Here is a 17,311-nt window from a genome sequence, read left to right as displayed (position 1 = left end):
GTTTTGACATCGAGCTTGACATTTGAAAAAATATTTTCACATTTTGACACAATCAAATTTCACAGATGACACAATCTGTTTGACAATTTGAAATTGGCGCGCAGAGTTTGCCGACCAATGGTGCCGTTTATCACCTGTGACGTAGTGACCAACCTGCGCAATATCATACCTATGATCATACCTTGTATTCTTTGTATCATGGTTTTAGAGGTAGCTGCGGCCTGGCCGGTGCGACCTGGTCGTCAGTGTGTTCGAGCCCTAAGACATAAAAAATAATATGATCATGATTCTTAAACGAAAACCCGATTTTTAGCGGAGGAAAAGAAAATTAAAATCTTCATTTTTTAACCTTTGTGAAATATGTCACTCACTAAAAATCGTCAGAAAATGTCTTTTATACTCCTTTACACTCAGGAATGTTTTAAAATTTTTTGAAGTGGTGGAGCAATATGAAAAAAAATAAAAAACTGTTTTAACTAACTTATATTTTTTTAGTTTAAAAAAGTGCGTAGAAAATATTTTTTTACTTCAAATTCACAATGATATTGCTTACTACACATTTTCAATCATGTTGCTACGCAATATTACGTAAAGATTAGGCATAGAAAAAATTCGCGTCAAAAAAAAGTCTGGCAACTCGCAACACAATTCTTCCACTAGGTATAAAAAGTTGTCAGATTTCATGTAAAACCAAGTCTGTTTATTTTATTTAGTTTCTCTTTAAGCACCTATTCAACAATTTTGTTACAAATTGTTAGTATCAATATTAGTCATCTTTATTTCAGTGGCGTAGCTATCATAGGGCAGTTCGGTGCGAGGCACCGGGGCCCATTATTTTGGTTTTATTCTTTACTCAGGGGTCCCCAAAAATATCTTGCACCGAGGCCCCCAGTTGTCAAGTTACGCCACTGCTTTATTTCTGCAATAATTATAATGACTTGACCAGGAGCGTGCGGTGAAATTTTAAGTTAGGGAAGCAATTTTTAGAAACCTACCTATTTGTAATGTAATTCGATTCCTTGATCACTTTTTGCAAATTCGTCAATTACGTCATCATAAAAACGTGGATGCTCCGACATGTTTTGGAGAAGTTTATTTTCGATGGACAACAGCGATATTTGCGAAAGTCTCTCCTGACCCGTTGAATTTTTCACGAAATTTTTTATACGTTTAAGTACTGAGAAATTGCGTTCTACTGATGAACTTGTGGCAGGTATTGTGAATACTAATTCACACAATTTCGATACTTCGGTGTAGGCTTCTTCCAGCTCATTGTCTTTTAAAAATTGCATTAGTTCTCTAGCATTATTTTTTGCACTAATGTCATCAGTTTCGTAAATCACTTTTAGTTCAGATCGCAGTAACACTCTGTCGAAGAACTGGCCATAATGAAGAAGAAGATATTTAAACGCATCTTCTGGAAAAGTTTTTCCTTTATATGCATCAAAATTGCAGAGCTCGAAGAATTTAAAATCTTTTAAACCGTTAAATCTATAGTTTATTTGTTGCCGAATTTGATCGATTATTTCATAAAAGAGGCGTCTGTATGATGTTTGAACATCTCCCTCCTTATCTGTTCGAAGACGCTTAGCTTGTGGCTCTACACTTAATGTCATCGTTTTCTTCCAAAATAGGTCAAAGTCATCTCTCTTTCGGCTTAACATGGACTTGAAATCATCGACTTTTTTTAGGCAAAAATCAATATCATTTGTCTTAGTTTGTAATATATAAAAAACTTTGTCCAAGAATGGAAATATTTCCGAAAATATGTTCAATAAATAATTAAAGTTAAAATCTCGTTTCAAACAGTCCAAAAAGCCCCTCGAACTATTTATTGCTTCTGAGTCCCATGTTTCATTATTTTCTATTATATTCTCAAATAATTCAATTAGCGATTCACGATTTTCAGAGAATGTAAGCATTGTGGACTTGTGGACAATGGAGTCCAAAGCTTGCGTACGTTTTGTCGACTTGGAAAAAAAAGCAGACATGCCACTTAAAGTAACGAAAAATGCTTTACACTCCTTAATGTGATTCATAGATTGGGATAAAACTAAATTTAATTTATGAGCAAAATAGTGGATAAATAGAGCACTTGGGAAAGTTTTTCTAACTTTAGCTTGCAGACGTCCTAACTGTCCTGCCATCACTGCGGCTCCGTCATAGCTTTGAGCAACTAATTTTTTCTCTCCATGAATTTCTGTAATAACGTTATAAACTATGGTATATAATGCCTCTGCTGTACGATTTTCGGACACATGCTTAAAACCTAAAAATCGCTCTTGAATACTTCCGTCGGTTTTAACGTAGCGTATTACTATAGATAATTGGCTAAAATTGGTGACATCAGTTGTTTCGTCCAGAACAATAGCGATGAACCGGGCTTCGCCAATCTCCTGCTTAATTTTTTTTAGAATAACCGTTGAAACAGCAGAAATTAAATCATTCTGGATTCGATTTGAGTTTCCGCGAAAAACGTTGGACTGCTCTAAATGATTTTTTAAGCAATCATCATATTTAGCCATCAAACTAAGTAAATCCAGAAAATTTCCAGTATTCGAAGAAGCCCTTGTTTCGTCATGACCTCTAAATCCCAATTCGTGCTCTCCGAGAAAACAAACGACATCGATAAGTCTTTTTAATATTTGCCTATTTTTATCGACTAGTTCATTGTGTTGGCGGTGGTTAATAATTTCCAACTGTTTATTAAGGACGTGTTCAATTCTGGTTTTGTAAAAGAGTTTTTCTTTTATGACAGCCTGCAAATGTGCTTCGGACATAATGTGTCTTTTTACAACTTTACTGAAATTGTTTAAATCGGAAAAACCAGTTCTATTCCAGAGACCGTTTTCATTTTCAAATAATAAACATGGCCAACAAAATAGCTTAGTTTTATTTTCACACCCTGTTAACCATTTAAATTGTTCGTAGTATTTTTCCGGATAAAAATGTCTAATACAATTTTTCATTTTTGTGGTTAAATTTTTCATGGGCGGTTTTGCCCTACCTTTAGTAATTAATTGAAGCTTATCTGCCAAGTTTAATGTTGAAAATCGCTTTATTATTAGGGCACACACCACACACTCACACACACTCTTCTCTAATTCTCCAACATTTTCACCGCTATTCCCGACAGGGATCGGTATCGAAGTTGGCAGTATTTGCATGTCCATGTCCGAATTATTGTTTTCCATATTGCACAACCCTCGTACCTATACACAACAAACGGACAACCGAAAACCGCTTAAACCAGGCTTGAACCACACTTAAACAAAGAACCTATTCTAATGATAGCTTCCACACCATTTATTTTTGTTTTATTTTTCAATGTCAAAATTCCACGCCCGCCAACATAAAATGACGCCCGCTTACAGTACGCGACAGGGTCGCCAACGCACAAATCATCCACCTGACGCCAACGGTAGAATAGGAATGCTCGGTACGACACGATATTTTGAACTATCGATACATTTTCTTTCGATACCCCATAATTTGTATCGATCTTTTGCAGACGATACGATACGAGTATCGAACCTTTTTGACTGGTTTCGTATCGTATCGATACGTTACATTTCAAATAATAGCATTGCATAAAAACGATAGAGAAAAAGAAAACTAAGTATCAGGCGGTACACAAAACAGTTTAGTTTGTAGTTATTTACAGACAACAATAGAGTCTTGATTAGGTATATCAATTATATGTATTAAAGTACAATGAGATAGTGGTAACATTTTACCTAGTTTGATTATAGTGTTTGTATCATAATTTCTTAAAAATATCAAGTTAGAGGGTTAATAACTATTGCTTAGGCACATATTTTATCGAAGAATGCTGATAGGATTAAAATAAGCTTTATGTTTTATCTTTTTCTCTTTAGAAGGGGTATGGTTTATGTCGTAGAATACATTACAGGTATTTAATATCCTGTACTTTGATATTCTTTTCTAAATTTACTTAATTTCTTGTTTACTGTAATGCCAAAATCTTGATAATATGGTGAAGGTTTATTTTTGATCTTATTAAATTTGTACACAGACCAACTTAAGACTTTAAAAAGACTTTTTTAAAGTTAATTTGTGAATACATTTACAAGAAAGAAAACCTAGAAAAGATTCAGTGGTTCTCACAATTTAAGCAAAAAATATTTTTTTTGGAAATTTTCAAAGTAAAATAACTCGGTTATATTTGGACTTATTTGAAAAACTGTAAAGAGAAAATATGTGTCTTTTATCGATATCTACCAGCCCCGAAAATATTTGCACTTATTTAAGACTCACCCTGTATAACAACTACTTAATAGAGAGAAATTATAATTTTTATATTAACAGAAATAAACATCAAAAACTTACAATTGTATCCTTCTTCAAATAGATAAACAACAAATCCTTGTACATGTCTGTGTGTAAACTGTGTTTTAAATTTTTTAATCAGCAATTAAACTATTGACATCTGATAAATTAGAAGATAATAAATTTTATACCGACTACTTAACAGCAACGCTATAAAACACGCATGTAAAATCCTTGTATCAGTTATGACGAAAAAATACACAAAAATACATTTAATTTAAAACAAAGTAAATACATAGAATAAAAAAAGCATATAGATTTTATTTCCTGCTGGGAAATCGGACATAATGAAAAATTGACCTCGTAAGTTTGGCGCCAAAATTCTTCTAGGGCACAGAGAATTCCCCCTCCAAGGATCATGAAAAAGCAAGTGAGAGATTCTTTAGAATAGAGCATTAAATTTCCCTTAAATATTAGTGAGATCCTTTGTTGTATTTTTATTGTTAATCTAAGGTTGTAGGTAAAGAAAATCTGTCTTTTGTTTAAAGAAATTCTTGTAGGTATTTAAAAGACAAGTCGTAGGACAAAATTTTGTATTTTGAAGAAAATATTAAGCAATAAAATAAGATAATGAAAGAAAGACAAAAACCTAAAATAATTGTTAAAAAATTTAGCACATAATAACACTACTAATAACTAATGTTTATGCCTTTGGAGAAGTAATAGAATCTTAATAGTTTTTTTTCTAATTTATTTATTAATGACCTCAAAACTTTAACAAGTTTAATAGATAGTTACTTCGTACACTATTATCCAGTTAATTTTTTTTGAGGATAAGTAATAAAATACAGTAGGCGTTTTTTCTAAATACCGTACACCAGAATAGGTTTAACCAAAAGAATTCTTACATTATATACAATAAACTCGCGAATTATCCCAACTTAAATATTTGGACCTAACTCACGTAACAGAAAACTCAGTTAACCCAGATTCTCCATTGACGTTATTGCAGTAAGTGGTCCGGACCATTGAATTTTCATTATAATTAAAGTATTTTGGTAAATATATTATTTAAAATGTAACTGAAATCGATTTATATGCTATTCAATGTTTAATGTCATTTAAAAATAATGGAGCAATAGATGAAACCAGGAAATTCAAATCTAGTGACTGACATACTGATTAATCACGATCCTGCTCAAACCACTCAACGTAAGAAGCTCAATTTTGGCATACAGGTTGATTCTAGGGTGTAGAGGTTCGATAAGAAGGGATTTTTCAAAATTCCAGTTCCAAGAGGGTGAAACCACCCCTCAAATATTACAATATTTTTTATTTAAAAAACGGTCAAGTCTCCGAAAAAACGCTTAAACACGTATATTTTATTTTGTTTTTTTTACATATTTAAGATTTTTTAAAAATGTATACAGGGTGTTTCGAAAAATCTACTCCCTCATTAATCATTAATCATTAATCACGATCCTGCTTAAAGCGCTTGACGTAAAAAGCTGGGTAGGGTGTAGAGGTTCGATAAGAAGGCATTTTTCGAAACTCGAATTCTAAGGGGGTGAAACTATCCCTCAAATATTAAAATATTGTTTATTTAAAAACCGGTGAGTTTTTCGGAAAAAACTCTTAAACACGTATATTTTATTTTGTTGTTTTACATATTTAAGGATTTTTTATAAATTTATACAGGGTGTTTCATAAAATATAACCATTGAGTAATCACGATTCTGCTTAAACTGCTTGACGTTTAAAGCTGATTTTTGGCAAACGGATTGACTGTGAGGTGTAGAGGTTCGATAAGGAGGGGTTTCTCGAATCTCAAATTCCAAGAGGGTGAAAACGCCCCTCAAATATTACAATATTTGTTATTTAAAAAACGGTTAGTCTTTCGGGAAAACCCTTGGACAAGCATAATCTATTTGTTTTTTTTACATATTTTGAAATTTTTTAAAAAATCATACAGGGTGTTCCAAAAAGTTGGATAATTTCTTAATCACGATTCTGCTTAAACTGCTTGACGTAAAAAGCTTATTTTTGGCAAACGGATTTTTCGAAAGTCAAATTCCAACGAGATGAAACTACCCCTCAAATATTACCAAGTTATATAATAATATCGCCATATTGTTTTTTCTCATGCTGATATAAATGTGAGAAAATTTTATCCAGTTTGTATATTAATGGAAATTCTTGCTTTGCTTTATCATCACCATTACAAATGATTAATTCGACGCGAACGAAGTGGCTGGTACACGCTAGTTAACTATATAATTATTGATAATATAGTGTAAATAGACTGACAGGCTGTTCAGCGTTTATAAGATTTTTTTACTCTTCATAAAAGCAAGTTTTATGCAGTTCTTCTTCGCCAAATTCTCCTTAATATAAAAATAATTAAATAAAATAATTCATGTTTGTTATATTCCCGTTAAAAAATATCAATTTCCTGAGAAATGTTTTTTGTTATCTCAGTTCATTTAGGTTTCGTAAACAATCTGACAAGGACGGAAGTTTCTTTTCCTTTATTTTCCGCTTTTCCCCGAGTTTTTCAAGTAAACAAGGTTTTATGAAACATAATATTCTTTCCTTTTTTGAACAAAATCATGTTTTTTAACTGAAAATAAGTATGTAGGTAGGTATGTATATAAAAATAATTTTAACAATATGTTTTAACAGGAATATATAATATAATTAATTATTATTCTTTTATTTATAATACCGGGTGTGTCTCAAAAGTGGCTCACTCCTATAACTTTTTTATTTTTTTCAGATAAAAAACGAGATTTGGTATAGCAAAATAAAACACTAAATCACCACAATACACCAAAACACTTTTATAACCATCAACTTTTTTATAATCATCTGCTGATGATGCTAACATGGTTAGCGAAACGCGCGTCCAGTGTAAAAGTAAAAGTGTTTTGGTGTATTGTGGTGATTTAGTGTTTTATTTTGCTGTGTAACGCCAAAGGTTCCAACCCTTAACTGTAATATGAGATTTGGTATGTTAGTATATGACATAAATTAGGATTGATTGATGTATTCAATTGTTTTTGGTCACTTCCTATTTCACCGGAAATGACTACAACTTTTGATTTTTAAATGGCACCCTCTTTATATTTTTACTTTATTCCATAGAAAATGGCACTCTGGATTGAATGACATATATCATATTATGTCAACTTTTGACTTTTTCGCTTAAAAACAAATCGTATTTTAAATTTCAACCTAGAGTCCCGTTGTTAGTGTGTTAAAAACCCTAGTTTTTAATCAAGAACCCTTGGAAAAATAGTTTTGATCGTTTAGTGTTTTTCATAGCCCATCATTTTTCATAACATATCATAGCCATCTTGCCCTGGTCACACGGGGGTGTCACTTGTATGGGAAAACAGACAACAGTCAAATTTAAACGTGCCAGGACCAACGACAAAGAAAGCAACATCTGCCAGGCATTGGCTTTCTTTGTCACTCACATTGCTTAAATCATGATACCGCGGCCATTTTGTCAACAAAGTAGCTGGCCGGGCTGTCCTGGCAAGTGATTTAAAACAATTTTGCTTTTTTACAAAATTAAATTACCATTTGGATGTATTTAATGCGATTATTCAGTTAACTGGTAAGTCAGAAATTACACACAAATACTTTATTCGTAAATACAACTAAGATGTAAACGTATTTTTGTATTTTTAGATTTCAACTCTTGCAAAGACTTGCCGATAGAACTTGCCTGGCAGCGTACCTGTTTAACTAAACGTATTATTTCCTGATAATAATATCTAGTAATCCTGATAATAATATCGTAAGTACCTCTATAATTTATGATGAAAAATGATTTTGATTATGTTTTATATTATTTAAATACTTTCTAACCTCAAATAATAGTAAGATCCTTGTTTATATCGCACAGCCCGTTCAAAACTGTATTGTCTTCAAAAAATGTTTACAAAACAAACAATTATTACAAAAGCAATGTCCTTTTAATCTGATTTATACCTCAGAAGGATGCCAGTAAAATTTTATTAAATCAACATTATATTATTTGGCCATTAATATGCATAAAGGAACATATTGCCTTAACTTAAATTTTCTTTTACTTCTCCTGACAATGTTCTCTATATTCTCTATTTTGAGTTAGTAAACTTTTGAACGGGATATGCGATATATAAAATACATAATATATCCAAGGGTATGATCTGATAAAAGTATTTTTTGATGCATTTTTTGGTTATTTATGCACGTTGGCTTGGTTTATGTTTTATTCAGCTTATATTTATTTAGTATAACAGTTTTTTTTTGCCTTTGGAATGGCATGCATTGAGGCTAGATAGTGTTTCATTAGATCATTAAAGGAATTTAAATTAGCATATATTTTTTGTCATATTAGTGTGTTATCATGATACAGGTAGTTGTATCATAGTGCCTTATGCATGTTATTTACCTATCATATACTTATGTAATGTATTATCAGTAAATAGATGATAACATACTACTAAAATGTCTTTTTAATAGTATGTTTATCTTTCCAATTCACTGGTTATTTGCAAAATGTATTTTGAACTAATTTAAGTCATTAATTGATCATCTTTCTTTTTCAGGTTCCGGGATATTCTTTTTCATTGTTAAAAAAATATATATATTTTAATATTATTGTAATATAAATCGCAGCTCTAAAAAATAAATGATATTGTTTACTAATGTGTAATTTATTTACTATGAATTTTCTCTGAAAATAATAAGTCTTTAATAATATCATTGATTTGCTGTGTAAAGTTAATAGACATATTTTTTATACATTAAATTATATTAAAGTAATAAAAATATGTTTATTAACTTTAAACAGTAAGTCAGTGATACTTATAAAAATATTTTTTTAAAAATTTCCCCTCTTTTAAGGCCCGCCCCTCCAATTCCCCTCAATTTAGCTAGTACTGCCAGGCGACACCAGGTGGCGTCTGTTTCCATTTTTTAACATGAAGTTAGCATTTCTTTAATGTACCTATTCTCTGCCTGGTCAGTTAAAGATACCCAAATCGTATTTTTAATCATATCTTAATTTTTTCACATGGAACAAAGGTGGCTCATAAGCATATTTGGAAAAAGCGTTTTTTACGAATAATTTTGTACCACACACTTGATATTTTGACAGTTTCAAATAAACCATATGCGAAAATGTCAAAAGTTGACATATGATATGTTTTCTATTCAGAGCGTCATTTTTTATCAGATAAAGTAGAATTATACCGAGGGTGCCATTTAAAAATCAAAAGTTCTAGTCATTTGCGGAAAAACAGGAATTGACCAAAAACAATTGAATACGTCAATAATTCCTAATTGATGCCATGTACTAACATAACAATCTCGTTTTTTTATCTGAAAAAATAAAAAGTTATAGGGGTAAACTAGTTTTCAGACGCACCCGGTATAGGATAATTTAGGGTATTGCATTGTTGAGAAACATAATACAGGAAATACTGTATAATCTCTTTTATACAATGGATTATTGGATATTCTAATGTCTTATTAATATTTTTAAATTAGATAAATTAATTTTTAATATAAATATATATTTATAATATTATAAACTCTCTAACATAGCCAACAAAAACATATTATTCTGATACTGATATAACAATGAGAAATCAGGAACAATAAAAAAATATTAGAAGACATAAAATTAAAGGGTATTTTTAGGATTATTGAACTATTTTTAGTTCTTTCGTCCAATCATTTCTTTTATCGAGGTCATTTCGAAAGCTTGACATAAAAGGACAAAAAATGCATCAACCCAGATGAGTTAAGGAATAAACCCTTTATGTCGACTGCAATTTAATATCAATTTACCAGAAAATAATATAAGAGGAGAAATTTATGAACGTAGGGTTATTAACCCGTGACGATTATATCAAAGATTATACAGATTATAATCTTGGTTTTTTCTTTATTGTTTTTCGTGGTTCCAATTTTCGGAATCGGGCACTAGTTAGGTTACTAGTTTGCGCACATAGCACGCCCACTTATGGCCTGCAAAATTGTGCACAGCGCCTGACCGACACAGTTATTAGAGATATATCGGAAAACCGAATAGCGTCATGCAGTATTTACGCGTGCCTTATCATGGTTACGATTTTTTATTCTTAATCTAAGGTTACGATATGCGCGAGTCAATTTTTAACGCAACACCCGCTAATAACGTTATCCCCTGACGTAATTTGCGGATCAATTACACCAAGCGCTATTTCTAAATAACATTTAAAAATTGCTTAAATTGGCATGTGCGGGTATTTGACAACAGGGGCCGGCCGGCGAGATCTTTTATTTTAGGTTATGTTTGAATTGTTTTGAATTATTACTTTAGTTTTATTAGGTAATTTGATATTTAAGTAGCTGCGATTAGTTTTAATTAAATAAATATGGCCCAAAATATGGATTCTACCTCTTCCAATATTAAAGAACCTATAAAGAGGCTTAGCTTTACAGCAGATGACGACTTAGTCCTTCTAAGAGAATTTGCTGCTTGTTGCCCTAAACCCACTGGCAGAAGTTGAACAATAAAGCACTGGAAATAAGCACTTTAGCCCTTTAGTTTTAAAATACCTAGTAAACAAAACAATTTCAAAGTTTTAAATTCAAAGTTAGGTTAAGTTTAAATAGCGGACGCGACGCGAACAGAATTCTTTCCGATCCGATAACTATAAATGAAGAGAGTTAATACCACCTCACGTAAGGGAAATAACACCAGGTCTTATTAACGTCCATGCACGCTATTCGGTTTAGCGGTATCTCTCTATTACGCTGTTTATTGTTATTTTACGCGAGTTTATTTTTGCGCACAGAAAATTTGACTCGTTTGCACATCGTCATAAAAAACAATTTTCGTACCACGAATCAGGGACAAGATTTTTATCTGTATACTTATAGGATACCTAATCTGCGATTATATTAACTATAATATCATTAATTTTATTTTCGTCAAATCTTAGAGCCCTTAATAGATACAAATATTTTCAGGGATGGCATATTTCGACCCTAGGAATATGTCTATGAGGTTTTTTTTGTCGCAAAAAAAATGTTAAAAATCGTGGATTTTCTTATAAATTTTCTGTATATTTTAGAAAACTTTTTAGAACTGCCGTTCACCGCAAATTTTCCCAGGGTATAATTTCTTAATCTCTGATATTACCATGGTTACGGCACTTAAAGGGATGCAAATACAGAAACAATACGGTGGCTCTCAATTTTTTTTGAAAAATCAATCAATAATTTAATTTTCATTTTTTAATTACTCGGTTATTTTGAACTTATTTGAAAAACGATAAAGAGAAAATATGTTTCTTATATTGAGATCTACTAGCCTTGAAAATATTTGCACTTATTTAAGACTCGCCCTGTATAATTATCAGTAATCTATTAAAGCAGGTTAATATTTTTATGTTCTTTACTGTATTATAATTTAACTTTTAGTTTTAGATATCTGAATAAATAATTTTTTTGTTAATATTTTCAGTATGGGTGTAATGATTGATAAAAGTAAAATAATGCCCAACTTTGATGAATACAAACCACTACAGATATCCAAAAAATCTTTAGTTTACTCGAATCGAAAACAAAATAAAATAGATCTTCCAAAATATAAATAACCAAATGAAAATTTGTAACAAAAGGAATATTCAGTTTCTTCGTCTTTATTGGATACTAAATTATTAACGCCCTATTGTGAAAATCACCACCATAAATAATTTATGTTTAGTAAACAAACCAAAACAAAGCGAAAAGTTCCTTTTATTAATTTCAGCTTTTTCCTAAAGTTTCTCAATAATTTTATAAAAGATATTTCTCCTTTTTTTGTAAGAATACGCTTTTCAAATAAAAATACTGAAATACAAACATATTTAAGAAGATGTTAAAGCTATTAAAGCAAAAAATCATAATCGAAAATAAACGAGAATTTTTATACAGGAGATATTCCAATTAATTTTTATCCTAATAATAATAATTCCAACAATAAAAAATTCTTAAAGAATTTGTTATTATTTATTTCCAATTAAAAATTATAGTTAAATAAACCAAAAAAAATTCAGTCATTATTTTTACTCTTTATCAGAATTTCATCAAAGTAAACATAGATGTTTTATAAAATCATTTGGTTTTTATCGCTATATTATATTCTCGGAGAACAAAACAATATGTTGAAAACAAAATCTTTTTTTCACAAAAATATGCCTATATACTTTCACTTTTATACAATAAATGTAGCATTACGTTATAGAGTTAGATAAAATAACAAAAATAAATATTAGAAAACTTATTAGTAAAAAAGGAATGAAAGACAATGCAACAATAACAATCACAAATAATAATACATTAAAAATGAATTTTCAATAAATAACTTAAAATTAGAACAAATAAAGTAAGTATTACATGAACACACACAACATCTACCCCAGTTCCTCAGCTATATATACCAAAAAAAACAAAAAAAGATCGTAACTCACCTGATTTCGCATGAATAGTGGGTGAATGCGAAATTTTGCCTACGCTCCGACAGGCATTCCTAATTTCTAAAATGTTTCCACACTAAGAGGACCGACGTTGTAGGGGTGAAGACGACGCGTGCTGCTTCCTGGTTGACGCCATATCGCACTGGTGGCGCCGCGACGCACTGCGATGGCGTCGTCGGCTCGCCAGGCGCCGGACGTTGCGAAAATATCGAAAGGGTCGATCCGGGGGAGATTTCGAACTTCCCGGCCGAGTTTTCGCCCCCGATACGATTTCCGATGCGATTATTCTAAACAGACTCGCTTTTTGCATCGAAAAATCTTGTTTTGAAAGTGCAGTAGAACCTCGATAATTCGGACGCATAATATACAGGGTGGTCCGAACTGTATTTCGGAAAATTCGGCAGCATATTCTAGAGATAAAAATAAGTAAAAAAGTTCGTATAAATGTATCTCCTAAAATGCTTACTTTCGGAGATACAGGGTGTAGAAGTTTTATTTTTATTTCGATTTTTTCCAAATAATTTCTGAAGTAACGTCAATATTAGGATGAAAATTGGTGCCTCGTTTTTTTTGACATGAGAAATTTGATTTTGATGTCAATATGACTCCTACTTGTAGAGGGCGCCACCTACATATTTTTTAACTGATTTGAAGAGTAATAACTTTTCGTCCGTACCTGTATAAAACTAGTGAGTAAAAACATATAACTTACGCAGTGTTTTACGTAAAAAAGGTCTCTTGGTAAAAATCGCCACGAGTAATGGTTCTCGAGATATTTGGAATCGAAATTATTAATACTGTAATACAGTTCGGACCACCCTGTATAGAAACAGCTATACAACCGAATTAGTAAGTACTCCGGATTACCCAAATAGTTGTATAATGTTATTGTTTCCTATTTTTATTGTTCCCAACCTAAACTCAAAATGTAACACATTTTTATTAAAAAGAAAACGGTAAGGACTATAAAAAAATTTTGTACTTATTATACACAATCAATTTTTATATGAGTACTTATCGATTTCGCTTCCTCAGCAGCCTTCGCTGTTAGTTCTTTCAACAGCAAATTATTTAGCCTAGAAATCGCCTTTTAGCCTCTTCATGTAATAGAGGCAATTTTAGAAAATAAATCAAACAATAAAAAACGCTGCAGAGACCAAAGAATATGTGCTGAGCCTATTAAAGTGTTGATCTAATAACTTTGACGTTAAAACTATTACTTCAAAACTATTTTTCCAAAGCTTTCGTGACTTCACTTAGGCGTCGTTTCTGGTTCACTCTCATTGGCATCTTAATTATTAGATATTAATACATCTGGCATTATGGAATTCTAGTATATTATAGATATTAGAATAAATTAATCTTTTCTATTTTGTTTTATTAGAATTGCCATAATCAAGATGGTTACTGATACCGTGATATAAAAATAAGGTAGTTAAGGCTTATAGGTATTTTTGTATTTATTGTACAAGGTGTCCCAGAAATAATAAGTGCAAGTATTTTAACTGGGAGTACAGTTCAATCCCAGAAACACGCCTAAGAGGTTTTTTTTGAAAATTCGGAATTTTTTGAAAAAAAAATTGAATTTTCTTTTAGTTTTTAGTTAAAAATCATAATTTATTGATAATATGCCAACATAGGCAGTAGATTAAATTTACAAGAAAGAAAATCCAGAAAAGATCCAGTGCCTGGCAAAAAAATTGAGCAAAAAAATTTTTTGTGTTTCTGAGCAAAAAAAATTGAGCAAAAATTTGAAAAACTATAAAGAGAAAATATGTTTCTTTTATCGAGATTTACCACCCCTTAAAATACTTGCACTTATTTCTGGGACACCCTGTATTCTCGGTTTGAAAAAAGATCAAAATAAACCACTAAATCACCACAATACATCAAAACATCGCTAACCATGTTAGCATCATGAGCAGATGATTAAAACTAAACTAATATATTAGTTGTAATGGTTAGCGAAACGGGCGTCCAGTGCAAAAGTAAGTGTTTTGATGTATTGTGGTGATTTATTGTTTAATTTTGCTTGTTAGATGTAACACCAAAGGTTCCAACTCCCAAATGCAATTGAAAAAAAAAACGATATCAAGATGCGCTTTTCTTTGATTTTTTGAAAAAACGCGCAATTTTTGTTAAATCGTAAGTCAGCGTTCCCTAGGGTCTGCTGTCAAATGCATATTATTATAGTTTATACGGTATAATACAGAGTAAGGAACGCTCTTTTAAACAAGACCTAGTTTGTTGGATTCTGATTACCCACTCCGGAGTTATTAACATTCAAATAAAAACAGATCTAACCTCCCCCACCACTCCATTTTGACCGATAGAGCAATCAAATCGATTAAACAAAAAATCTGAAATTTTCTGAAGATTATAACGCCAATATTTATAGTAGGTGCCCCTTACCTGGGAAACATCTGTAAAAATTCCAATTTCTTATTTGCCATAGCAGTTACGCCCTCTAGCGGCCATTCTACAAACTTAATTTCCAACAATTTCCCATTGCCTTAGTCATTAATATTTTTTCTGCAGACTCTACGGCTAAAACTTTCCGAGTTACAGCCGAGACCCATTCTTAGGGGAACACCTGGTACAATATAGTGTTTGGTCATTCACTCTCTTAAACTTACTTCTGAATCTCTTTGAATAAGAAGACTAAGGAAGGAGCATAATGCTATCCATGTATTCATGCATGGTGGGCGGAAAAGCCACCATAAAAGCTCTCTAGGGTGGGGATCCTTGACAGTTCTGTTTGACGATTCATTTGACTTGATTGATTCATTTTTGATTTGAAATTTTGTGGATTTGTCAGTCTTTACGGAGCTTATTTTATGTTATTTATTATTTATTCTACTACTGATAGTTGTATAAAGGTAGTAAATCTAGATGGAAATTGTGGCAGAACTTAAATTAACAGTGACACTATCGCGATTTATCGAAAAAGACTCTAAAATAGTTGGTTGTGTAGCGTGCGGTAGATCTCGGCAAAAATTGAGTGAAATAATGGAACACCTTTTCGCTAGTAAGTGACTATATAATATACATACGTGTAGTAAACCGATCATTTATGAAATTCACTTAAATTAACTAAATTATATATTTTTCTTGCATTTTAGCTTTTATTTATTACTTGTCAAAGATTAGATGTCAAAGAATTTAGATACGTTAATTTGACTTACCTGCTTCAGTAGCGTATCGGATGTTTGTGTTAATAAATACTTATTATAAGTTATCTATTTTTATTAGAATTATATATTTTTATAACAATTTTAATAACTACCAACATTTATTCACAACGTAAAATAAAACAACAAATTATTGAGTCTACCTCACGTCTACCCTACATCATAGTTTTACATTTTTTAAATAAAATTAGAACGACACTGATAAACCGGAATTTAAGTCGGCCATATTTGAGGTCCATCGCGGTGTACCTAAGATTTTTGATATGCTCCTTCCTTAGTCTTCTTATTCAAAGCTGAATCTAAACTCTTGTGGGAAAACTCTCCAATACAGAGCAATTTTATAATTATATGTCAGATCAAATTGACTTAATTATGTTATACAGTTCGTCGTTAACGCAATTCAGTAATTTAATTTATCACAGAAGAAAAACAAATTACATCTCAATAACGTATGTGTATGCATCGATCGGGTATGCAATCTAATTAATGCTGTCGAGTAAATTACATGTTTGTGCATAAATACATTTATAAAATGCTATTTTTGGATTGATGCAGAATTAAGTCTAATTTTACATAAATATATTTGTAGCATGACATTTAAAATCATATGTTGTACATAATTATATGATATTGTTTTATTGTAGTGCACTGAAATGTGTGATAAAATCTGCATTAGTTTTTCATTTCAAACCACTTATAAAAAATTGGACAAGTACGAGTCGGACTCGCGCACGAAGTGTTCCGTACCATTCATTATCTATACAACATTAGACATTAAAAAAATGAAGAAACACATTACTAAAAATTGTATTAACTAACAATAAATATGTAAAAAGTAAAAATAAATATGTAAAAATATGTAAAAATTAAAAAAAAAACGATTAAAAAAAAGTCGCCTTGACTAGGGTTCGAACCTGCCTTACTACGGCCACAGATTATACAGATTATAATCTTTGTTTTTTCTTTATTGTTTTTCGTGGTTCCAATTTTCGGAATCGGGCACTAGTTAGGTGACTAGTTTGCGCACATAGCACGCCCACTTATGGCCTCTAAAATTGTGCACAGCGCCTGACCGGTACAGTTATTAGAGAGATATCGGAAAACCGAATAGCGTCATCCAGTATTTACGCGTACCTTATCATGGTTAGGATATGCGCGAGTCAACGCAACACCCGCTAATAACGTTACCGCCTGACGTAATTTGCGGTAAAATCAATTACCCCAAACGCTCTTTCTAAATAACCTCTGATAACGTTTAAAAATTGCTTAAATGGGCATGTGCGGGTATTTGACAACCGGAGCCGTAGTAAGTAAAAATAAGTGGAA

The 17,311-nt window shown here is 31.4% G+C and overlaps 1 protein-coding gene across 12 annotated transcripts in view; it reads right to left on the bottom strand.

Moving 5' to 3' along the window:
• LOC115878278 (zinc finger MYM-type protein 1) overlaps positions 1-15,236 on the bottom strand; it is a 44,488-nt gene extending 29,252 nt beyond the window's left edge. For 3 of the 12 annotated variants that reach the window (XM_030894721.1, XM_030894720.1, XM_030894722.1), the window contains exon 1: positions 996-2,996. In XM_030894721.1, coding sequence (XP_030750581.1) covers positions 996-2,990 — 1,995 coding nt within the window. In that variant the 5' untranslated portion in view covers positions 2,991-2,996. The other 9 variants (XM_030894728.1, XM_030894732.1, XM_030894724.1 and 6 more) reach the window with 9 other exon arrangements.
• Positions 15,237-17,311: the final 2,075 nt, after the last annotated feature.

The sequence above is a fragment of the Sitophilus oryzae genome, unplaced genomic scaffold (genome assembly GCF_002938485.1).
Source record: "Sitophilus oryzae breed Bouriz unplaced genomic scaffold, Soryzae_2.0 scaffold_1507_pilon_pilon, whole genome shotgun sequence".
NCBI lineage: Eukaryota > Metazoa > Arthropoda > Insecta > Coleoptera > Curculionidae > Sitophilus > Sitophilus oryzae.
The sequence above is the reverse complement of the archived record's forward strand: the minus strand, read 5'-3'. Positions and strand labels throughout refer to the sequence as shown.